This window comes from Sciurus vulgaris (assembly GCF_902686455.1).
Source record: "Sciurus vulgaris genome assembly, chromosome: 12".
Taxonomy (NCBI): Eukaryota; Metazoa; Chordata; class Mammalia; order Rodentia; family Sciuridae; genus Sciurus; species Sciurus vulgaris.
Window position 1 is genome coordinate 4,253,716 of NC_136473.1, and position 25,082 is coordinate 4,278,797.

The following is a 25,082-nucleotide window of genomic DNA, read 5'->3' on the forward strand; positions in this document are numbered from 1 at the left end:
TACAGCATGCCCAGTTGGTTACATACCATTCTAAAAACAATAGAATTGACTAGGACCGTGGTTTTTTCATGTACTGACTAAGCTGGGTTAGTAAGAAATCCTAGTAACACTCGTGGCCTAAAGCCCCCCATACCTTTTTTCTTAGGGAGCTTGAATAGGCTATGAATCTAGAGCTTAGAACTCTGTTGAAGCCCAAGAGAAAAGGCAACTCTGGTTGTTCCAACTCCTAGATGATTCTCTCTGGCCCACATCTTAGTCTCAACCTTAACCTTAGCATTAACTAAAGGCATAGCAAGTGAGTTTATAGAAGAAATTCAATTAAGAAAGATGAGTGCTGGCTCCCTCCCCTAAGGCTTGGTGCAGTGGGGCCACAAAATCCACACTTGTCCTTCTTTTCCTGGGCCCCTTAGTCTACTAAGTTACGAGGATGCTTCCTAAGTCAGGGGTGAAATCTGACCCCACCAACAGCAAGGAACAATTTAAAGAGACCAATGAGAACTGTTGATCAAATAGACCAGAGTATGAAGTGATCAAAAGACCAAATCTAAGAGTGAGTTCTTACAAGTCCTCCACAATCCTTTCTGGAGGAGGGTCTCACTACTTGTCTGTGTCTGTGCCTGTGTCCCCACCCGAGTCTTCATGTGGGGCTGCAGAGCTCCTTCTGAAGGTCAGGAGCTGTGATTGGAGCCGGTTCTCAGCTGGCTTCTTGTGTTCCTCCTGGTGACAGTCACCTCCCTCAGCAAGCTCCTCAGAAGACTGCAGCACATCCATCAGTGGGGTCGGTCATTTCTCAAGAACATGTTTTATATCCGTTAGGATTTGCACTTCAGAATTATATGTGGCAGATTTTTGGAATCACTGTTGTGGTAGCAAGTATGGTCCCTGTTCCTATCCACAGGAAATATGTTCAAGACCCCCTGTGAATGCCAGAAGCCCACAAACCCTATGCTCTGTATACCATGTGTTTTCTGTACTTATACCTATGATAAAGTTTAATTTATAAACTAGGCATAGTAAGAGATTGACAACAATAAATAATAAAGTAGAGCAGCAGGGGCTAGGGTTGTGGCTCAGTGGTAGATCGCTTGCCTAGCATGTGTGAGGCACTGGGTTCGATTCTCAGCACCACATGTAAATAAATAAAAGGTCCATCGACAATTAAAAAAATGAAAAAATAAAGCAATTATAACAATATACTTTAATAAAAGTTATGTGGTTGTAATCTCTCAAATATCTTACTTTCATCTTTTCATCAAAGGAAGCATTTTAAGGCTTTTCTTTGACATTTCAAAATTGCTACCATCACTCCCTTATGCTTTGTGACCATTATCAAGTAAAATAAGAGTTTCTTGAATATACGTGCTATGATCCTGTAGTAATCAGCCTAGCTCCATGGGGCCAAGGAACAGGTCATTGTATACCACAAGTATTTGCCGACAGGTAGGATTCACATCCTGAGGGCAGTGGAGCAGGACAGTTGTAGTCTGGCACAAGATTTCATCAAGCTACTCAGATGGAATGCAATTTAAAAATTAAGAATTGCTTGTTTCTGGAGTTTTCCATTTAGTATTTTTGGACCATAGTAGACCATGGGTAACTGAAATAGTGGAAAGTGAAACTGCAGGTAAGGTTGATTACTGTATGTGTATATATATATTTTTTCCTGAGCATATTTGATTTTTCATGTATCCAGAAATTCAAAATGTAATTTGTGAATGTGTTGAGTGTTGAAGTTGCAAGTTTGACCCAAAGACAACTTCATGACAAAGTTCAGAGATGCTTTGAGTAACAGTAGCATTCATTCCTTCATTATTCATTGAACAAGTGATACCGAGTGCATCTTCTGACAGGTGCTGCTCTGGGCACTGGAGATGCAGCAAGACCGACATTTTAGCTAGGGGAGACAGGTTGGCAAATTAATGATAAACCATAAAACAACCAAAAATAACAAACAAGTTGCCAGGTTAGTAGTATGATTTCTGAAAAGAGCTGCTCTGAAGGGAGGAAGCGGGAGGGATGGGGGACTGGTTTATGGAGGTGATTAAAGCAGTGTCTGAAAAGGGGCCTTTGGCCAGATGTTGAGGCACAAAATCACGTCGTGGGGTGTCTGGAGAAGCAGCAGTAAATAGCTGGGCTCAGGAGCAACAGGGTTGGTGGGTTTTAGACACAGGGGAGGAGCAGCCTGGGCAAGTGTAGTGGAGGAGAGACAGATGATGAGCAGGGACTGGAGGCTTGCTGGAGGTGGAGGCCCTGACTGTAAGAGAGAAGGGTAGTAGCGGGGAGTGTGGGCCTTGTTGGAATTGTAGGGACTCTTGTGAAGGGTGGTCCAGATTCATATCTGTAAGCTGAGGTACATGCTAACAAGACGGTGCTATAGTGGGGATGGGGCGGGGAATAAATGTGTATCTTCAGATCAGTATAGAGTATTACTGTGGAAAACCCACAAAAGCAGTGGCAGTGTTGCCTGGGTGACAGACTCGAAGGGAGGTCAGGAGAGGGGGGACACTTATTTTTCATGTGTCTCTGAGTAGTGTTTGGGTTTGTATCATGTATGTTTTTATTAAATACAGCATTTATATGCATATAAAATTTGATTTTTGCAGAGTCTTAACTGTTGTGTTGATAAAAATACAAAGGGAACCAGGCATAGTGGTGCTTTCCCAGCCATCCTGGAGATTGAGGCAAGAGAACACCAGTTCAAGTCTAGCTGGGAGAACCTAACAAGACCCTGTTTCAAATAAAAAAAAAAATCTATCTATGTGTATACATATATATGTGTGTGTATGTGTTTCTCATAAATATATTATATATATTTATAAATATATATATATAAAGGGATCTTTAAGTGGATTTCTCCTCTGAAATAATTTGATAAATGCTTTGAGACTGCTTGGCATTAGTATTTCTGTGAAATCCATGTGTTGACACTTGAGTACTTTCAACAAGTGAAATGTACTCTTTTCATTGGGGACACTTTGTTTTTTAGTTTTTATATTTCATATATTCTCCTTTTCCCAGGCGACAGAAACAGACATCAAAATCAGTATTTGCACTCGAGCGTACCATTTGCTTGTGAAAAAACTGAACTTTAATCCAAATGACATTATCTTTGACCCCAACATCCTCACCATTGGTACTGGGATGGAAGAACACAACTTGTATGCTGTAAATTTTATCCACGCAACTAGAGTCATTAAAGTAAGTAAGGGCCATTTTCTCTCTTCTACTCAGGACAGTTCAGATTTATCACATGGGTCTAGTGAATGATTAGAGCTATCACAGTATATGTTTTTGGCTGGAAATGTTGACATTCTCATTGTTTAGTAAATTGTTTTCTGAAGTTAGAGACTTTTAAAAATTTTGGGTAATGCTATTTAAATTATGAAGTGTAACACACACACTGGAGAATACATAAAACCTAAATGTAGCACATAATAAGTAAATAATTATGAAGTATTTAATAGCTTTCCCTTTGCCCAGAGTAGCACCGACTGATGTCTGTATGTCTCTTTTTCTGGGTACACCTCACTCTGAATTTCATGTTGTAGTCTTCCTGGTTTAGCCATGTTATTTAGGGCCATTTTTTACGGCAGTGGGGAGTGAATCCAAGGTGCTCTACCACTGAGCTACATTCCCTGCCCTTTTCATTTTTTCATTTTGAGAAAGGTCTTGCTAAATAACTGAGTCTAGCTTCAAACCAGTGATCTTTACCTCAGCCCCCTGAGTTGCTGAATCACAGGTGTGCGCCACTGTGTCCTGGGGGTGATTTTGCTTTTTAAAAATGGCCCTAGAGCATATGTTGTGTCGACCAGCATTCATGAATGCAGGAAGGCCGTGATGTGCCCAACACTGATGGGCTAATGGGGATGTAGTGACCATGTGCTTCCCTTAGGAGCAGTGCTTCTGTGCTCCCTGTTTCCGTGTTTACAGTGACTGTATAGGACAGAACTGTAAAAAACAGCTGGATATCTAAGCAGTGTAGTTTAGATTTGCCTATTTTTTAGCTCAATGTTAAGAGAATCATAAGATGTTTATGACTTTTTTCCGTAATTCAAACTCATTTTAAAGATTCATCTGGGGACTGGGGTTGCAGCTCAGTGGTTGAGCGCTTGCCTAGTATGTGTGAAGCACTGGGTTTGATCCTCAGCATCACATAAAAATAAATAAATAAAATAAAGGTATTGTGTCCATCTACAACTAAAAAAATATTTTAAAAAGTGCATTTATGTTGCTGTAACTGTCATTTTTTCATTTCTATTAATGTGTGATACCCCCCCACACATACCTTTGTTTTCTATCATTTATCCAGCCAATATTTTATGGAATACACACTATATATTATACCCTGTCCGCATCATTATGGAAGTACACAGAGATAAAGTAGAATTTTGTATTTTTCCTTAGGGAGATTCAAGTCTAATCAGGGACACTTGATGAAGCAGTGCCTTTACAGCATCATAATGTAGCAAACTTTGGTCTATGCCCAGTTACAACAAGCTCTGTATTACTTTGGACTTCACGTTGTTTATCTTCCACTCACATATAAAACTTAAGTGATGTAATTGCCACTTTGGCAAAATAGAACACTCTTTTCACATTTTAAAATTTTTGCCAGGAAACATTACCAGGAGTCAGAATAAGTGGAGGTCTTTCCAACTTGTCCTTCTCCTTCCGAGGAATGGAAGCCATCCGAGAAGCAATGCATGGGGTTTTCCTTTACCATGCAATCAAGGTATGGTTGGAGACCTACTTGCCCATGAATCCAGCTTTTACTTAAGGCAGGGTTTGCTGACTGTGGCCCTCATCCTAACTGGCCTGTGATCAATTGATATAAAGGAGATTTGATTGGGGCATCCCCTAAATGCACCATTTACCTGTATTTTACCTAAGGCTGCTTTTAGTCTCCAGTGGCAGAGTCAAGAAGTTGTGACCGAGACTATGGCCTAAAATATTTTCTCTCTGCCCCTGATTTAGGGCATCACTGGAAATCCTCATTTTTCTTTTTATTGCCTTTAGTTTGGTATGGACATGGGAATAGTGAATGCGGGAAACCTCCCAGTATACGATGATATTCACAAGGAACTTCTCCAGCTCTGTGAAGACCTCATCTGGAATAAAGACCCTGAGGCCACTGAGAAGCTCTTACGTTATGCCCAGGTAGAGAGAAAAGTGTCTAACGTGTGGCTTTTTCCTTTCTTTGAATTTATAACTCATAATTATTGGACCTTCGTTGTAGAATAGAAGCACATATCTAATCATGTCTTTGGATCAATGAATATTTCAGAGAAGGTATTGTGGTTAGGGTAAGAAAGGAGAAATGGGCCATTCCTAGGCTGCATTCTGAACCTAAATTTCTTTTCCTTTCCTTTTATTTTTTTTGGACTGGGGATTGAACTCAGTGGGGCCTAACCACTGAGCCACATACCTGGCCCTTTTTATTTTTTTACATTGAGACAGGGTCTGGCTAAGTTGCTTAGGACCTTGCTAAACTGCTGAGGCTGACTTTGAACTCCTCATTCTCCTACTTAAACCTCCCAAGTTGTTGGGATTACAGGTGTGCACTGAAACTTGAATTTCTTTATATTTTGAAGTGTGAAGTATGTTTTTCTTGTACCAAATAACAGAGACGAATTCTAGAAAATTTACAAAACACAGATAAGCAAAAGGAGAAAATAAAGTCACTCAATCCCACCACCCAAAGTATTTGGAATAGCTGCTCTATTTTAACTGAGCAACTCCATCCCTTAAACAGGAATCATCTGATTGTGTGACTGATAGAACAAGTGGTGTTTCCATGTACCAGTGAGGGGAATGTGAGCTTTAGAAGGACTCTTTCTTTCTAAATTATTCTTCAGGTTTTTCTTCATGAGTGAGTTCTATCTTGTTATCCCAGTTACCACCCCAGCCCTATATCTTGGTGTTCTCCCCAGATCCTTCCTTCTTTTATTCGTGCTGGTAACTCGATGCCTTCATGTTCATCTTTGTTGGCCTTTCCTGCTGTCAGCACTCAGGCCCCTTCTGAGTTTCTCTTAAAAATGCTATTTTGAATGTGACCTTGCAGCTGCAGAACTGTGACTATTGTCTCCACACAGTTGCCCTGGAGGTTAAGTCCAAATTCCATGCATGAATTTCTGGCCTTCTGGGTCTTGGCCTCTACTATCCTGCACAAGCATTGCTCCAGCAACTCTAGTTTTTGTTCAGCATTAATACATTCAGCTGATGTTCACTGAGACATGCAGAAAATGTATAGAGGTGATCTTAATCCAGTGTGGTAGTTGCAGGATGCGGTGAGGATGCTGCAGGGGCATCAACCCTAAAGGAGGAGGTGGTTAGGGAATCTTGCCACAGGGAGTGAGAGTTCAGGTGAAACTTGAAAGAGGAGGAAGAGCTGCTTGTGCATCTCACCAGAGATGTGGTTGGTCCCGAGTAAACCTATGTCAGGTCAGTGACGTGTGTCTTAATTCATGCTGGATGCTCTACTGGAAGAGTAAGACAATTTATTAGTTGCTGCCCGATGGCTCAATAAGTGACCTTTTATATCCATTTCTTGCTCCAAATTTCAATTCAGACTCAAGGCAAAGGAGGGAAGAAAGTCATTCAGACGGATGAGTGGAGGAACAGCCCCATTGAAGAACGGCTTGAGTATGCCCTTGTGAAGGTGGGAACCTGCACTGGCCGGAGGCTGCTCATCACTGTTGTCTGGTGCCATTGTGGGAGGGTGGGTGGTGACAGCAGCTGGCTGTCTACTCTCAGCCTGCCCTCACATCATGCGTCGGCACTTTGGCACTGTCTGTAGACTCGTTTGGTTGTCAGGCTGGGGGAGGGAGATGTTAATGAAATCTGGTGACCAGGGGATGCTGTCAGTATACTGCAGTGTATGACACAGCCCCCACTACACAAATAACTGCAGCCCAGTGTCACTCGTACTGAAGTTGAGAACCCTGCCGTGACCAGGTTGCTTTCAGTTCATCAGCAAGTCGATACTGGTTCTTCTGTGGGTGACTGGGATTTTAGGTAAGATAAATAATCTCTTGGCTTCAGTTTTCCCACTGGTGAATCTAGAGAGTTTCAGAGTTTTTTTTTGGGGGGAGGGGGTGCTCTAAAATTCAAATCTTGGACCTTTTGAGACTCACATATTTCAGTTCATGGAACTAGTCAGCCACGTCCAAGGATCCTTGAGTAGAGGACCCCAGGGCTTGTTCAAGCCTAGCTTGGGGAAGCCTCCTCTTTTGAACTTCACCTGAGGACCTCACTCACCATCATTTACCTTCCAACCAAGCAGTGTTACAGTGAGAAAACACTGATTTGGCAGCGATGTTACTAATGTATAATCTCTCAGAATACAATAATACAAATTAATTAATTTTGAGTTTGAAATTACTAATTAGTCCACCTTCTCATTAATAGAACACTTTTATATTACTTTGTATCAAGAATGCCAGCTAGGCATTTAACATGGGTTATTTATTTTAATAATTCTCAAAATAAACATAAGAGCAAGATCCTGTGGCACTCTTCTTATGAAACCGAAGCTTAAATAACCTGTAGTTGCTGGGAGCCATGATCTGAACTCACATAGTCTGATTGCAGGACTCATGCTCTCTTTAAAAATAAATTTTTAGTTGTCAGTGGATCTTTATTTATTTATATCCAGTGCTGAGAATATAACCCAGGGCCTTACACATGCTAGGCAAGTGCTCTACCACTGAGCCCCAACCCCAGCCTGAGGATTCTGACTCCTAAGCACATCTATGATTTCATTTTCTGTTGACTATTTGAACTTAAGCCAATCATTTCTCTCTTATTCCCCCTCCCCCTCCTTTTTTTTTTTTTTTTGAAGGGCATTGAAAAATATATTATTGAGGATACTGAGGAAGCCAGGTTAAACCAGGAAAAATATCCCCGACCACTGAATATAATCGAAGGACCCCTGATGAATGGCATGAAAATTGTTGGCGATCTTTTTGGAGCTGGAAAAATGTTTCTACCTCAGGTTGGCAAAAAATAGGGAGACATTTTCACAGTTGAATCTCTTTCTTGTCTTAGTGAATAGTGAGTTTGGATACTCTGTTCAAGTTTCGATTTGGACCAGTCCTTGCCCAGATGTGTTTGGAGTTGTCTGAGAAACTCGTCTTCAGAGTGGCATGGAAACTAGAAATCATCTGAAGATTGCTAGCTTCATAATCTCTGTCCTGATTTTCTGCACTGCCTTTTACCCTCAGAAGTTTTAAGATTCAAGATAAATGTAAAGCTGGTATTAAGATTTGATTTGACCAGCAAGTGTTCATCTTAAAGGATGCATGCTTTGAAAAAATATTAGTTTAAAATAGTAGTACATTAAATGATAGATTTTAAGTAAAACAGCACTCTTTATTTTGAACTGCAGCAGTTATTAGCCTCATGAGTTAACAAACTCTTGCTAAGCATCTAGGTTAGGAGCCTTGGGATAATGAAGAATTGAAAGACCTTGACTTGTCTTGCGTGAGGCTCAATGTTAAGTGAGCTGTGTGGAGAAGAGAACGTTGGGAATGAGCACATGGTGGGGAAATTTTAAACCTGAAAGATAGGTAGAATTCAGAGAAGCAATAGAGGGCCTTTAGCCAGAGAAAAACTTATAGGCAGCAGTTCAAGAAGATGGAAGTTTCAGTGTTGGGTTTTTAGTCTTGTTTTTCTCCTGTTCTGCCTCATTCAGTGACTTTTCCCCCAGGGATCTTTTTTCTCATTCTGCTCACTGTCAAAAGCAGAGCCCAGTGTAACTAGCCTGAGGTTAAAGTGTGTGCTCTTAGTTTGTGCTGGAATTTCACAAATGACCTTTAGAAGCCGTGTGGTTTGTGATGGCTGGTGATTGCAATGGTTAGTCAGATAATCAACTCTGCTTTTTTCCCAGGTTATAAAGTCAGCTCGGGTCATGAAGAAGGCTGTTGGCCACCTTATCCCCTTTATGGAGAAAGAAAGAGAAGAAAACAAAGTGCTTAATGGCATAGTAGAAGAAGAGGCAAGTCATTTTTTTCAAGCCTGTGGGCCCGGAAGACTCCTGTTGGGGTCGGGTGGAGGCCTAAGCTGGCTTGCTGTGTTTATCACTGAAGATAAAGTACAGAAGCCATCTAACATCCGTCCCTCTTTTTACCAAGCTTCAGGATAACCTAGGGTTTTCCTTTGTAGCTTTATGAAATTTCTAATATAGATGTAATTTTTCAACCAAGACAAAATCCTATGTTAACTGGCATTTACTACTTTGCACCAAGTTCTGTGCTGACACTGCAGCTTCAAAGACTTCCTGCTTTTTTAGGTAGTGGGCTAATGTTTGTTTTTGGATATTTTTTTTTGAACAAATATTCTCTCTCTACAAGTAGTGTCCTTGACATCACTACTAAATTCTGTTTAATTTTTGCTGATTGCACCACCAGAGTGAATCATTAAGCCTTTGACTTTGCTTAGCTCCCAGTGAAGCTCAGGAAGCTTTGGCCTTTGGGATTCATTCTTAAACCCATCCAGCTCAGACAGACATAGTGTTCATAAAAATGCCCCATGCCTTGCTTGCCTTTCCTTGTTTCTTTCCCTGGAGGGTAGGAGATGTGCTGGCATGGTGCGTAATGACCATGTTAAAGTAGTAGAAAGTTACTCCCAATACCCTCTGCACTAGGCTGATGTGGTTATTTTTAGATTCTGAGGGGACAGTGCAGTGAACACCTCCTCCCTTCTTCTCCCTCCTTTAACTGTTGACAGTAAACATTCGTCAGACAGTATTTGGGGGTGAAGGATGAGCTCTTCAGCTTGGGACTGTTCGTTTTGAACTTGAGCTGCTCCTTGAGAGGTTGCAGTGCACCATCTTAGTTGAAGCCCTTGTGCTGCCCACCAGGTGGGCTTGTTTGAACTGCTTGCCTTTATAGCGCTCTGCTCGCCAAGTGTTATTTCGATCTCAGGCTCATCTTCACGTTGATTGTATTAATCCCTTTCTGTGTTGGTACCTGCCTGGCTCTTGAGAACTAGGTGGTCTTCTCTGAATAACTCCAGGCATGCTCACTGCGTGGCTTGCTTTCAGGACCCTTACCAAGGCACCATTGTGCTAGCCACCGTGAAGGGTGACGTGCACGACATTGGCAAGAACATAGTTGGAGTGGTCCTTGGCTGCAATAATTTCAGGTAAGCATAGACCTCACCCTTCATCCCTTGCTGTTCAAGAAGGGAAGTGTTTCAACAGAGTAATTATTGAGGGAGGGGGTTAGGGAGTGGTAGTAGATATTAGAGGTTCTTTTCTTTCTTTTTTTTTTTTTGGTCTACCATGTTTTCAAATTGCAGTAACACAGCTTTTCAAATGAAATAAATTAGTAATCATCTATTATGTGTTCAGTAAGGACTAAAAGAAGAGGAAAAACTATTTGGGCAGGTGGAGGCAGCCAAGAGGCTTCTTGTGAATGGGCATTGTAACATAGGCCCTGGGGGCTAGAACATGGAGCTCCCCACTGCCAATGGCAGTCAGTATTTTCCCTTTATCCTCTCAGTAAGCTGTCAGATTTCAGAGTGGAGATTGTATGAGACCTAACTGAACAGAGTCTTGTAGGAGGGTTTTGTCTGTGCTTGTCTCTGCTTTGCTTAGAGCAGGACCCTGTGTGCCTCTTGGTGATAATGAAGCTAGGTTTTGGCATTTTGTATGCAAGTAAGACTCCCTTGTGATGTAGCTCATAGTAGTGAAAAATAAATATTCAGAGCAAAGTTATTTCCATATGAGAGCTGACTGCCCATTTCAGTTATATATTTTACTCAGATTTCACCATGTTCTTTATAATGAAAATCCTGATAAAACTGTGTCTAGCCATCACTCCTTTTGAGTCATGGACTGCTATCCCATGTGCTGTTTCCTCTGGGTAAAGAAAAGAGAATTGACTTGAGATGCAGCCCTGCCCCTTAGGATTCTCTTTTCTGCTGTCAAGTAACAGTGAGCCTTCAGGGTCCCTTTCTACTCTCAACACTTTTATCCATCTCTGATTTCAAGACTAGTTAGATGCATCCAGGAACAGTTCAGGAAGGCCGGGGTAGAGGAGTGGTGGCAGGAAGGCACCTTTTCCTCCTCGGACTCTCTGTGTGCCTTCTCACTCACGGTCGAAATGGTCGGCATTCTCTCCTAGTCCTACAAATGAGTAATACTGTTTCTTTCAGTGTATTCATTATTTTTTAAAAAGACAGACTTTCTGGAGGTTGACTGATATGATATTTTACTCATACAGTAAATATTTACATAAGGGGTTTGCTTCCTGGAATCTTCAAGACATTTCTGCTGTTGTCTCACCTTTTCTGACCTGATGGTTGGTTTCTGTTTGTATTCCTCACAATCATTTAAAATTCAATTCAGTTAATAAATGTTTGTAGGTCATCTCGTACATACGAGGTATGCATTAGAGACACCAAAATGACTTAGTTGACTTCTCAAGAAATTTACTGTTAGCCCCTTCACATGCTGCTGGGGATCGTACATGCTAGGCAAGAACTCTATGAAGCTCTCTCCCCAGCCCCCCGAGTTGACTGTTTATCAGGCTAAGCGGCCATATCCACACTCAGTTGTGATAATGGGAAAAAAACCATTGAAGAAGGTGACTTGTTGGTAAACTTTGTAGAAGCAATTGAAGTGATTCTTTTTTGGTGCTGGAAATTGAACCCAGGGATGCTATACCACTGAGCTACATCCCCAGCCCTTTTTATTTTTTATTTTGAAATAGGGTCTTCCTGAAAAGGAAAATAGGGTTGCTGAGTTGGTGAGGCTGACCTTGAACTTAAGACTGTCCTGCCTCAGCCTCCCAAGTTCCTGGGATTATAGGCATGTGCCACTGTGCCTGGCTACAAGTGATTCTTGAGATATTGTCATTGTTTAATCGATGACTAGTTAGTCGAGAAGATCATACTAGGAATGTAAAGACCTTTTAGGTGGCCAGGGAGTTGGTGCTGTTTCTCCAGGGCACTGCTGGAATTGAATGTTCAGTTATTAAGGCTGCTTATTAACCCCAAGGCTTCCTGCAGCACATTGATTGTCTTGTGCATTGAGGGGCTGCTTATCTTTCCTAGTAAGTCGAAGTAGAGAACCATCTTCTGATGAAAGTTTAATTTCTTGTTATAAAACTGTAAGTGAATTGGAATTGTAGTCTTTCTACCAGGGGTGAATACCCCTTTGTCTTGTGTCTCATAACATATTCCTGCATTGATGAGTTTAGTTTTATGCTGTTAACTCTTGGACAAGGGCCTCTAGAGACTGGCCTTACGCAGCAATGTGTACTTCTGCTTAGCGTCAGCACTAGGCTGGTGTTCTTGGGTAAATCACCCTGTTAGTGAGTGAATCTATGGTCTATTCAGTGTAAATCTTTCTTTTCTCCAGCTTTTTATCATTGATTCAATCTCCTGAAATAATAAGTTTTTTCGTTTTGGGGGAAAAGAAATAAAGAGGACTAAAAGTGATAGTTCTGTTTAGATGGAAACACATTTTTATGGGAATCATGATATGGTGCAACAGAATTTACAAATTTGAGGGTTTGAGTGACTCTAGAGATGTATTTACCAGGAGTTTACTGAACTCTAACATTGGCTACCATTTGACAGTTCATAAAATTAGTACTTTAATGTTGCTCATTTTTTTCTTTACCTTCTCTTCCTGGTTTATTTGTTGTTATTTGGTTGCTTTCTTTTCTTTTCATCTTTCCTTTCATGTTTTGATCCTGCCCTGCCTGCCTTAGAGTTATTTTATTTATCATTTTATATACAGTAAAACTGAGGCTTAGAAAAACTTCAGTATTATTTCATGGCACATGGCTGGCAAGTGGCAGTCCAAACTCTGGGTTTCTAATTTTAAAACCTGGAACTTTGTACCTTGTCAGCTTGCTTTCTAGTCCTTTTTTTCTTAGTTGTCAATGAACCTTTATTTACTTAGTTATATGTGTTGCTGAGAATCAAACCCAGTGCCTCACACATGCTAGGCAAGTGACCTACCACTGAGCTACAACCCCAGCACTCCAGTCCTTTCTTGAGCAGCAAACATCTGTAGCTGTAATGCCAGATATTAATATTCTGAATTACCCTTAATAATGTAGAATATTTAGAAATATTTTGATCAGATATTTGAGTATATTAAATTTGATTTTAAATAACACTAATAATAACTACAGAAAAAGAAAAATGTGAATTTTCCCCATTTAACAGATAATCATACTGTTCAATTGTATAAGAAAATTTATGATGTATAATAGATATTTAAAAATAACATCATACATTTAATACTTTAAAAAATATGGATCCGGTAAAAGAATAATGAGGCATATTTATATTTTAACCAGTGCTGCCTTTTTTTGTACTGAGGATTTTAACCAGGCATGTTTTATCACTGGGTTCTAGCCCCCAGTCTTTTTTTTTTTTTTTTTTTTAATTTTGAGACAGAGTCTCATTAGGTTGTTGAGGGTCTCGCTAGATTGCTGAGGCTTGCCTCCAACTTGCCATCCTCCTGCCTTAACCTACCACATCTCTGGCATTACAGTGGGCACCACTGTGCCTGGCACCAATGCTTCTTAATACAGCTGTCTGGTATGGGTAAAAAGTAAGCAAGATGTGGCTAAAGATGAAAACAATTTGAAATAGTAATGTGGACCTGTTCAGCCGAGTGTCTTAAGTTCATGGTGCACTAATCTGATCTTTCCTGAGCACCTCATATGCTCATTATTTAGAGGCTTTTAATTTGTTGTATTTTGAAGGGGAGATTTCCAAGAATTTGTTTTGTTTTAAAAATAGAAATGGTAACAGATTCTGCTAACACTGCCTAACTGCAGGTGGGAAACAGTAGCTGAAGCTGAATTCTGATGCAGGTACTTCCCTCTGTTGGTGGAATGTGTGAATTGCAGGGGGAAGTGACAGCCAGGCAAATGAGTTTTTTTTTTTTTCCCCCTTTTATACTTTTTTCTTTTTACTGAACACATAATTGTACATATTTATAAGATATGGTGTGCTATTTCAGTTCCAGTAAGCAGTGTGCTACATGTATACAGGGTGATTAGTATTTCTGTCTCCTTAGCATTTCTGTATGTTTGGAACCTCAAAGTTCCTCTCTTTTGATTCTTCGTAAAACATATAGTAGGTCATTGTAAACTGCAGTCACCCTCCTGTGCTGTGGAGCAGGAGATCATTCCTCTCAGCTGTGCTTTGGTCCCTGTTGTCCAGCCTCCTTTCCTTCCTCCCCTGCTCTTCCTAGTCTCCAGCAATAACTATTCTACTCTCTTATACTTGGACATCAACTTTTTAAGCTGATGCATATGAGAGAGAACATCTTTCTGTGTGTGGCTTATTTCCCTTAATATAATGTCCTCCAGTTCCATCTATTTTGCCATAAACAACAGTATTTCATTCTTAATGACTGAATAATATTCTATTATATAATTTATTATACATGCATATTTCATTATTTAAGTATTATTCAGCCATATAGGGAGGGCTGAATAGTATTCTGTTGTATGTTTATTTTACCTGTATGTATTCGTCCACCAGTGGACACCTGTGTTGTTGATTCTGTATCTTGCTATGTAGGTTTGTTTATTTATTTATTTTTTAAATGTTTTGTAGTTGTAGATGGACACAATATCTTTATTTATTTATTTTTATGTGGTGCTGAGGATCAACCCCAATGCCTCACACTTGCAGGCAAACACTCTACCACTGAGCTACAACCCCAGCCCCTGTAGGTTTATTTTTTTACTTTTTGTCTCATAACATTTATTTTCTAAATTCTGTATATTCTTCAGTAGTAATGGATGACATTGCTAAAGTATTTAGAGTAGCTTAAATATTTTTTTGAATTAGAAACCCAAATTAAATGCTTATAGCTGTGTTACAAGCACTTACAAAGATTAGACTATAAAATCAGCATTTTTCATGACTTCTTTCATTTTTATTCTCTTCAGTCTCCCAAGTGTCAGAATGCAAGAATGTGCCTAGGAGGGGCGCACAGACATTGGGTATGACTTGAATGATAGGGAGACCACGGGACCGGCAAGGAAGATGAGGGCATTGTGGGTGGGAGTGGAAGGATGTGGTGCAGGGAATCAGCAGGTGGTTGGTAAGATGTTCCTGGAAGAAGAATGAGCAGTGACAGCAAGATAGTTCTGGCATTGTGCTGATGACTTTTAATTGAATTTTTAAAACATATGCAGCGTTGAAAAAATCCGCTTTGAAGTGTAGGCCTTTTTGTCTGAATTTAGAGGCAGTGTACGATTTTGCCTGGTTTTTTGGAGCCGTCTGTGCTTACTCATTATTTAACAAAAGATCTGGTTATGAGACTTTCTTCAATATGTTAAAAGAAGAAGTGGGGTGCTGTCTTACTCTCTGCAGCCTCCAGGGTTGTCCATCATTCACACCTCTGGCGTTTGCTACCAGGTTAGAGCTAATAAAGCTGAATATAACTCTTGATTTGAAACTGTCAAGTTTTTACTGAGGATTCCATGTGTGCTTGCTTATTAAAACAACAACTCTTTAAAAAAAAAGTAATATTGGAATAAGCTAAAAATCCAGCATACAAAAGGGCACACAGTCAGAAACAAGCCTCCTTCCTACCCAGTGTTCAGCACCATCATTGCCAGCTGATGATGTGTCATGTAAAGGTTCATACTCATACTTTAAAAATGTGAACATTTTACCTATCTAATTTTAAGAATTGTTGATGTAATTAAATGAATGAAAATGCATGTAATTTTTAAATGTTTTTAACAAATATGATATAATTAAATGATAAAAAGATTAACATTGTAGGTGTTCTCTGTCTAAAATAGAATAATAGTACCTGCAACATTTCCTAGGGCAGGCATTCCTCCTTCTGTATTCCAAGAGCTGTTCCTTTGTAGAAATTGAACCCCCTCCCCCCGCCCTGCATTGTTCTGTTTCCTCAGAGCATACTCCCAGTGTTCTCCGTCCAGGGCCTGTCCCACCTCAGGTGCGCCCATCCTTTGAGTTTTACGCACTTCTCTGGGTGACCTGCTCCCTGTATCCCTCTCTCCTCCTTGCCTCAGTGTCCAGCTTTTTCTGTGACAGCTGTGCACGTACAGGGCCTGGCCTCTTCTCGATCACCCTCCCCATTGGCTTCCTGCTCAACAGCTTTCTGTTGAGGAACTTCCAAGCATTTTTTATTGACTCAAATGAATTAATAATGAGGTATTGCTGATTTAGATCCTAACTCTTCCAGCTCTCCTGCTATTTAGTTGTGTGACTGGACAAGTTACTTAACTTACTTAAGCCCTTCTCATTGTACTACTTTAGTCATAAAGGTGCTGTGAGGGTTAAATTAGATTACAACCCAGATGTCTATCAGCAGATGAGTGGGTAAACAAAATGTGCTTTCTGTTACTGTAACAAATTTTGGTTCACAGGTTTGCAGGTGTCAGTCCATGATTGGTTGGCCCTGTTGCTTTTGGGCCTGTGTTGAGGCAACCATCATGATGGGAAGTGGATGTTGGGCCACAGCTATTCATCTCATGGCTAGGAGTAAAAAAAAAAAAAAATAGAAAAGGGAAAGGGGCTGGCATCTAATTACCCCTTCAAGGCTCATGCCCTGAATGACCAGCAGACCTCTCATTAGTCCCCACCTCCTGAAATTTCCACCACTTCCCAGTAGCATGAACCCTTAACATATGGGCCTTTGGGGAACATCCTAGATCCAAACCATAGCATGTGGCATAGCCATACAGTGGAATAGTATTCAGCCTGAAAAAGAATGAAATTTTGATACAAATGAAAAGGTAGATGAGCCTTGAAGACATGGTGCTAAGTGAAATAAGCCAGACTCAATAGTACAAATTCTGTGTGGTTCCACTTACAGGAAATATCTAGATTAGGTAAATTCATAGAGCCGACAGGATAGAGGCTACCAGTGAGTGGGGGGAGGAAGGGAGAGGAAGAGGCAGTCATTACTTAATGGTAACAGTGTTTTGGTATAGCCGATGAAATGCTTTTGGAAGAATAGTGGTAATAGTTATGCAACATTGTAACTGTAATTAATGCTACTGAATTGTGCACTGAAAACCAGATACAATGGAAAATTACATATATCTTACTAGGGTTAAGAAATAATATGCCAGAAACTGTTGAATATGTTAATTTGAATTTTAATTTATTTGCGGTTAAACTGAGGTCTTCCTGTGTTGCCCAAGCTGGTCTCAAACCTGTCGCCTCAACTTATCCTCCTGCCTCAGCCTCCTGAGCAACTTAGGTCTAGAGGCATGCACTACCTTTCCTAGCTGAATTGTATACTTTAAATGGGTGAATTGCATGAAACGGGGATTACATTTCAGGAAAGCTGTGTAAAAAGGCTTAGCTTAGTGCTTGGCTTACAGTAAGTGCCTGACACTTGGTGGTTGTGGTGGCGGCTGTCAGTGCTCGGTGAGCGTTTCAGTGAGTCCATTGTATATTAGAGCAGTGTTGAATGCCTGAAATGAACATGCTCTTTGCAGCTTTGTCGCTAATGGGTTGTTATTGGTTTTTTTCCACATCTCACTTTTCTGCCTCAGAGTGATTGATTTAGGAGTCATGACTCCCTGCGATAAGATACTGAAAGCTGCTCTTGACCACAAAGCAGGTATGGTACGATTGTCCTCTGGGCATTACTCTCAGTGTCACTTCCCCAAGTGTAATAAAAAGCTCAGTCCATGTGGGGTCTGAGGGATATGCAGACCGTCAAGTCCAGCTTCTGCCAGGGGCTACCAGGGTGCCCATCTGCACTGGGGATTGAGAAAGATGTGGGAGATGGAATGGGGACCGACTTCTAATAAGAGAACACTTGGACTTGATTTTTTTTTTCCCCTGTGTATAGTTGTTTTTATGTGTTTTCAAATACTGTCCTGTTTGAGTCTGAAAAATCATGAAGTAAATAAAATCTTCTATTATATAGCTTCCAAAAACTGTGGTAAGTACTTTAAGTTATAAATCTTATTTGCTACTGAAAGTAAATAGCACATTAAAACCCCCCAGAAAGAAAAGTTGTTTTAGATTTAGAAGCTGGCAATTCATGTTAGGTCTTGTGGTCTGTATTATAAATAAAGTTTTAAAAATGGGTCTTTTAAAAATATATTTATTTTTTAGTTGTAGGTGAACACAATGCCTTTATTTTATTTATTTATTTTTATGTGGTGCTGAGGATCGAACCCAGGGCCTCACACTGCTAGGCAAGAGCTCCACCACTGAGCCATGACTCTAGCCCCTAAAAATGGGTCTTCAAAACTTCCCCCCTGCCCCCATCCTCCTTATTGTTCTTTTTCCCCTTTCTTTTTAAAAATAATAGACATAATTGGCCTGTCAGGACTCATCACTCCTTCCCTGGATGAAATGATTTTTGTTGCCAAAGAAATGGAGAGGTTAGCTATAAAGATCCCATTGTTGATTGGAGGAGCAACCACTTCCAAGTAAGTTCTAATAATGAGCTTTATGCTTACTTTAAGTTCTGCTAAATGTAGTGTTTACAAATAGTACTGAAATCCTTAAGCGTGTACACTGACTCCTTATTATATAAACTTTCTGGTCTTTACTGTATCAGGAGCCTGAACAAAGTCAGAGTATATGATGCATAGGAAACTTTGTGATTCCCTATTGTTCCTTTGGCTTATAGTTGTCTTTTCCTTAGTTCTCTCACCTCACATTCAGTTTCTGAGAATTGTAATGAACTCTTACCTCTCTTGAAATCAGATTAGGAGCACAAACTGTGTTTTTTGGTACAAAGTTGTTGCTTGAACTTCTGCCCACTCTCTGTCTTAAAAAGAGATAGTTATGACAATTATTGAAGAAACTCTGATCTTCCAGTGGTTTAGAGACAAAACCCATCTGGCTAGAATGAATCAAAGAGGTACTTTGAAGAGTTATTTCTGAAAGGAGAACTTTTAGGATAAAAGATATGAGGAGGAAAAGCTCCCATTTGTTGGCATGGTCTTTACTTTCTTGGGGTCTCAATCATGGTGATTTCTCGGGGATGTGTTATTTTGGATAACCAGGCTCTTGCAACACTTCTTATGCTGCACATTGTTTACTTTGGTGGGACAACATCATGCTGCAGCATTGAACTTGATGTATGCAGTTTGTTTTTCTGCTGCAAAAATACAGTAGTGGTCTGGTCATAAGTATTTCAGAGTACCTTGGAAAGAGTGAGAGATTTATTTCAAGGAATTGGCCCATGTGATTATGGAAGCAGACAGTCTGAAATCTGCAGGCTGAAGACCCAGGCAAGAGTTGATGTTGCAGGCTTGAGTCTCAAGACAGTCAAGACAGAATTTCTTCTTCATGGAGAAGGGGCAGAGAATAAACAGGGTTCTTAGTTCTTTCTCTAAAAGTCTTCTACTGAATCAATGAGGCCCACCCACATTATTAAGAGTAAGCCTTTTGATTCAGGATCTACTGAGCAAAACATTAACCACATTTGAAAAATACCTTCACAGCAACATTTACACTGTGGTCTGAATGGAGACTGGAAACTGTGGACTTCCAAATGTACACATAAAATTAACCATCATACCATGTATAATATGAATGGATCATTTTTATAAGTAGCCACATTGTCTTTTATACAGTTAAGAACTCTTCATATTTGAAGGACTCTGTAGTTTGATAGTCATTGCTCACATTAGAAAACTGAGTATGTTTAGTCACACATGATTTATCTGCTGTACTGAGTGGCAGAATTATTTTCAAAGACTCTGACCAGCCATCACTAACTGGGGTTTTGATGAGCACGGTCCTGTACAATGGATGACAGACTGAGCACAAGAATAGTAAGAGGATCTCTGGACTGTGAAGAGGACGAAAGCCCTTAAAAACCATGGCTGTAACAGAAGAAATACTTAAATGAGCAGATGAATTAAAGGTCATTGCCACTTATGTAGATATGACAGTGGCTTTAGAATTAAAATCTTTTTATAAAAACTTCTTAGCTTAAGATCAGGAATTTGCTACTGTACAGATTAGAACTTGACCAATAGTCTGTTTTGTTATCAGAGTCACCAGGTTAAAGAAGAAACCTTCAGAAGCAACATGACTAGACTCTCAGGATGCATCTTTGATGGCAAAATTAGAATCATCAGTGATCTTTACAGTTATATTCTGATGCACAAATGAGAATTGGTGACATGGGAAATCACTCACTGTCTATTCTCATTGTCTGCCAATATTTGAATGTAGAAAACTGGATATCGTGACCTTATAAGGTTTCTTCTAACTTTCCAATGCCTTGTTTCTCCATGAACTCTCTCTTTTCTGGTTTTCTTTTCTTCCATGCTCATTGAAGTCTCTGGAACTTTATTTGGAATATAAAAGTCAATAACAGTGCTTTCCTAAGAGCCATCCCTCTTCTCCTGTGGGCCTGAAGCAACCTTTGAAAAATAAGTCTTATGTAGCATCCAAGAGCTTACGTGGAAAATTCCCAGTTCACACTCCATTCTGAACAGTGACTGTGGATCAGTTCTTGCTTCATTGAGCTTTCCTGTTCAATTAAGCACTTTTGCTGAAATGTAACATTCACACAGAAACTTACACAGGTCATACAGTTGTACGACAAAAGTAAACCTATCTATGTAACCACCCCCAGATCAAGAAATAGGATGTCATTGGTACCCTAGCAGCCTCACTGGGTCCCACATCCTAGCATCCTCCCCAACAAAGGTAAACACTCTTCTGTCTTCTATCACTGTAGGTTGGTTTTGCCTGCATTTCAGCTTTATATAAATGGAACAGTATTGTGTATGGAAGGCCCAGCATTGTTATTAAAATAATTTTAGAGGTTTTTGCCCCCATTTCAGTGTAGTGTTCATTATATAACATGCTATGATTTTAACATTCTTGCCTTTGTAGACATTTGGGGTTTTCCAGTTTGAAACTCTCACAAACTATGCAAACTATGCGGCAGTAACATTTTTGCAACTGATTTTTAGCGTTATCTGTGTGTACTTCTGCCCAGAGGAGAAGTACTAGATTCCAGGATAGTGTACGATTCTCTTCATTGACCACTGCCAGCCAGTAACGTCCTGATATGCTTTTGGTTTCCATTTCTATGCTGAGTAGTGATGCTAGTACATCCTTTCTGTGTATAGTAAACATATGCTTAAGTCTTTTTTTTTTTTTAAGTTGGGTATTCTGCCTTATTCATACTGTTTTAGGATATGAGCCCTTTATCAAATACAGCAAGTAGATTCTTCTAATCTTGCTTGCCTTTTGCTATTTTCTGTGGTGTCTTAGGATTATAGAAGTTTTTAATGTTTATGAGATCTGATTTTTCAATCTCTTCATTTGCAGCTAATATTATGTCTGAATAAAACCATCTTCTAGGCTGCTTGGCCTACAGAGCATTCAGGAGCCTTAAGGTCTCAGAAGCTCCTCTAAGACCCCTGGTTATTTCCTCCTCAGACCTGTTGAGGGCTCAGCAGGGTCAGTTCTTGCTTGTTGTGCAGATAACAGCTCAGGACTTCCAGACTTTTGCTGGCACGTTTCTCTGAGGAGATAGAAGCTCGGGACTTCTAGGCCCCAGTGGCTTGTGTACATGGACAGAAGAACTAGACCTAGGCTTCCAGACACTTGACGGGGTCACAGCTGTCCCGAGGCTGAAAGGTGACATGGGAAATCACCCATGGGAGTCGAAGATTGCTGGAAATATACTTGGAGTATTCTTTTTTAACCTGTTGCTCTAAAAGAATAGGACTGAATAGATGAGAAATTATTGCAAATCTGGTCCTCTTAAAAAAAGGACTTCATATATCGTTGCAGTTAGCTTTCACATTTTAACTAAATTTTAACAAATTACTGTTATTACAAATGTCTTTTTCAATTATTGTTTGTGTAACTTGGAGAATTCAAGAGGACGTCATGTTGCTCCAAGGGAAAGATACTTTTCTGAGTATGTCTGTGTGTTTATTTGCTAGAAAGTCATGTGGTGTGGTTTCTTTCTCATAGCATATTTTGGACAACATTCCAAACAAAAATGTACGTTAGTTGAGGAAAAGAACATGAAAGCACCCAATTTGGATGAGTGTGCTGCTTCAGTGCACCAGGGAAAAGAAGGAAACTCAGGAATCCCGAGGTGTGACTACCCGCTTTTGAGGGTAGGGCTGCCACTTTCCTCACCATTGAGAACCTCTGTAACCACTTTAGGGAGGCTGTGGAGGCCACGTGTGTTTTCAGTTCTCACTTTAATTTGATGTGTTCTAGAATGAAACAGCCAATATGCAGCCTATGCTATTGCTCTAAACATCTAGCAATCAGAGGGCAATTTGTTTTGCACTTTAGTTAATTAGGTAAATTTTAAGGATCAAAAGTTGTTTCTCAGTACCAGCATTTTTAAGTTTGGCCTCAGGGATTTGGGGCCGAGCCAATCTTAGTATAAAATTTGTTGCTTGTATCTCTGTTTATTTTGTGTTGAATTTTTGGTCCCAGGTTCCTTACTACTAGTATAGGTGGGAATGGGGCCGCAGGGTGTTGATGTTGGCTACACAGACGTGGCAGCACCTAGGCAGCGTGTCCTGCAGACAAGTTGGGCCAGGGACTCAGCCCTGTTGGCAGAAGCTGAGAACAAGGTCTTTTTCACTGGGTCACAGACTTCTTTGTAGCCTGGGCCTATTCATTCATATCATTTCTCCCCATCTTAGGACAGGAAAAAGTAATTCTTGTTTCACAAGGAAAATTTGAAATTCAGTATTTGTAAGTAAGTACCTTGAAATCTTTCTCTGGGAAACACTGTTGAAGGACATTATCTCTAATGGTTCTGAACAGGAGTTGTGTAGGAACTGTCAGTACTGATGGATGTGCTTTTCGTCCTGACCCTTCTTTTCAGAACCCACACAGCAGTTAAAATAGCTCCAAGATACAGTGCACCTGTGATCCATGTCCTGGATGCATCCAAGAGTGTGGTAGTGGTAAGTATGTTGCCTTCCGTTTAATTTCAAATATATCTCAAAGAGAGGAAAAAGGAAGCATTAAAAGCCCAGGATCCTTTTATTTTTGTCCAGTTTTACTAAAGAAACGTAAGGAACAGCCTAGGGCTTACAGTGCGCCACTGCAGCGTCTGCTACTCTGGAAGGAGGTTCCAGTGAGCATGTCCTGTTCCTCAGACAGCTGAGTGGCAGATGGAGAGGGATGGCACCAAGACACCTTTGACCTAGACAGCTGTGCAGACAGACAGAATTGTCCAGTTTACACACACGAATAGACACACCTCGATCGCTGCCAGAGTTAAGCAGAATGAAGGATTTTAAGGACGACCTTTTTCCATATAGAAGAACACTCGAGGATGGATCAGTTGACCCAATCCAAGGATAGAAAGACATTGACTAGATATTAAAGCCACAGAATAATAGATCCTCTTTCTTAGTGAGTGTAACAAACGGCTTGCACAAATGTCCTTCCATGCTTTTCCCCTTCAGTGACTAAGAGGTCCCCTCTTATTACCAGTTTCATTTTATTTGCTGAATACTAGGATACAACAGCTGGAAGGCATCTGAGACCAGGTGACCCACTAATTTCCAAATCGTTCTGAGCGGTAGAACCCTTGTCCATAAGTGATAGTTGACCTGGAAACTCAGCGTGGTACAGAAGAGAGCCAGGCAGCCCTTCGGACCTTCACCCCACTCCCAGTTCTCACTGAGAGGGCAGGGCTTGACCACCACCAGTGTAGGCCGACCTTCACTTGGCAGGGGAGGAATGCCATCAAGGAGGCCTGGTGGTCTGGGGACTTGCAGTGGTGTCATGCAGCCTGGACCAGGGTGACCATGTTTCCTGAGCCACCTTCTGAAAGAATTCCTTCAGATCTGTGAATTTGTTTACATGGAAGTATACAATAATTGTTATTATTGAAAGTTTTTGGACTACCAGGTGCTGAAGTAAGTGCTTCACAGAGGTTATTTACTCTCCAGAATGGGCTCAAAAGGAAGACACTTATATTGCCCTTTTTAGAGACGAAAAAACACAGGAAGGAAGGGGTTAGTAACTCTTAAGGCCAATACCCATCAGGTGGCAGGTGTGGGACTGACTTAATGCAATCCGTCTTATTCTATGCTAAATTGAATGTTTTTCTATTAAACATTTAACAACTTTTTGTTAAAAAGGCTAAAATTAAATGAGGCTGAAGTCATAAAATTGCCCTTTTAAAGTTTTTTGTTGACATAGACTAATGTGCAAATAAGCTATATTTTTAACAACTCAATTTTAAAACAATATTTATATCTTAATTTTGGATTATGCTTTTTCAGAGCTTATATCAAATCTATGGTTTAATGACCAGTGGTCCCCTTTTTGAGCTTTGTTGGCTATTTTCAAGTGCCGTAAATGGCACTGAACATTTTCTATCTGGGGACAAGGCTGTTGGACCTGCTTGAGTGCTCAGTGCTTCCCCTACAGGTGGTGTGGGAGGTGTTGGCCTTGAGTGCAGGTCTGCAGGACAGACTCCTTCCCATCCTGAACAGCTCAGACAGCCAGGGCCTTGCCGGGAGACAGGAGTGGGCCTTGTATTCATGGCGGTTCACCCCTGGGCTGGGGTTCCAGCTATGCTTAGCTCTCCTCATGTACAAGTGACCTCTCTTCCGAGTGACTCAGCGCACATCATACGGTGGGTCATCTGGTAACTGCTCTAAATGGAATGAACATGGGCAGGACCATGCTTTAGCAGCTGTCTTACATAACTGAAAGATTTAAAAGGATGTAGCCAATATAGGCAGGTCTGAGGATTCCCTTTGCTTTCTTTCCTTTAAGAAGTTTAGGGCCAGGAACATAGCTCAGTTGGTAGAGTTCTTGCCTTGCAAGTACAAGGCCCTGGGTTCAATCCCCAGCACCATAAAAAAAAAAAAAAAAAGTTTAAGGTTAGTTCTTTTTAAACTATATTTAAAATTTTCAATTTATTTCCCTTCATTGTGCAGCTATTACCATAAAAAAATAAAAACAGATGGAGGTAAATAATAGTTGTGATATGGGCCAGGTTGTAGCTCATTGGTAGAACACTTGCCTAGTACGTGTGAGGCACTGGGTTCAATCCTCAGCACCACATAAAAATAAATAAACAAAAGTGTCCATCTACAACTAAAAAAAAAAAAAAGTTGTGATATGTC

At 40.4% G+C, this 25,082-nt stretch overlaps 1 protein-coding gene across 3 annotated transcripts in view; it reads left to right on the forward strand.

Annotated features, from left to right (window-relative positions):
• Positions 1–25,082, forward strand: part of MTR (5-methyltetrahydrofolate-homocysteine methyltransferase) — a 93,949-nt gene that overhangs the window by 53,030 nt on the left and 15,837 nt on the right. For all 3 annotated transcript variants that reach the window (XM_079107035.1, XM_079107036.1, XM_079107037.1), the window contains 10 exons: positions 3,019–3,198; positions 4,616–4,732; positions 5,017–5,157; positions 6,569–6,658; positions 7,841–7,993; positions 8,888–8,995; positions 10,043–10,143; positions 17,523–17,590; positions 18,293–18,413; positions 22,817–22,898. In XM_079107035.1, coding sequence (XP_078963161.1) covers positions 3,019–3,198; positions 4,616–4,732; positions 5,017–5,157; positions 6,569–6,658; positions 7,841–7,993; positions 8,888–8,995; positions 10,043–10,143; positions 17,523–17,590; positions 18,293–18,413; positions 22,817–22,898 — 1,161 coding nt within the window. The remainder of the gene's footprint in view (positions 1–3,018; positions 3,199–4,615; positions 4,733–5,016; positions 5,158–6,568; positions 6,659–7,840; positions 7,994–8,887; positions 8,996–10,042; positions 10,144–17,522; positions 17,591–18,292; positions 18,414–22,816; positions 22,899–25,082) is intronic.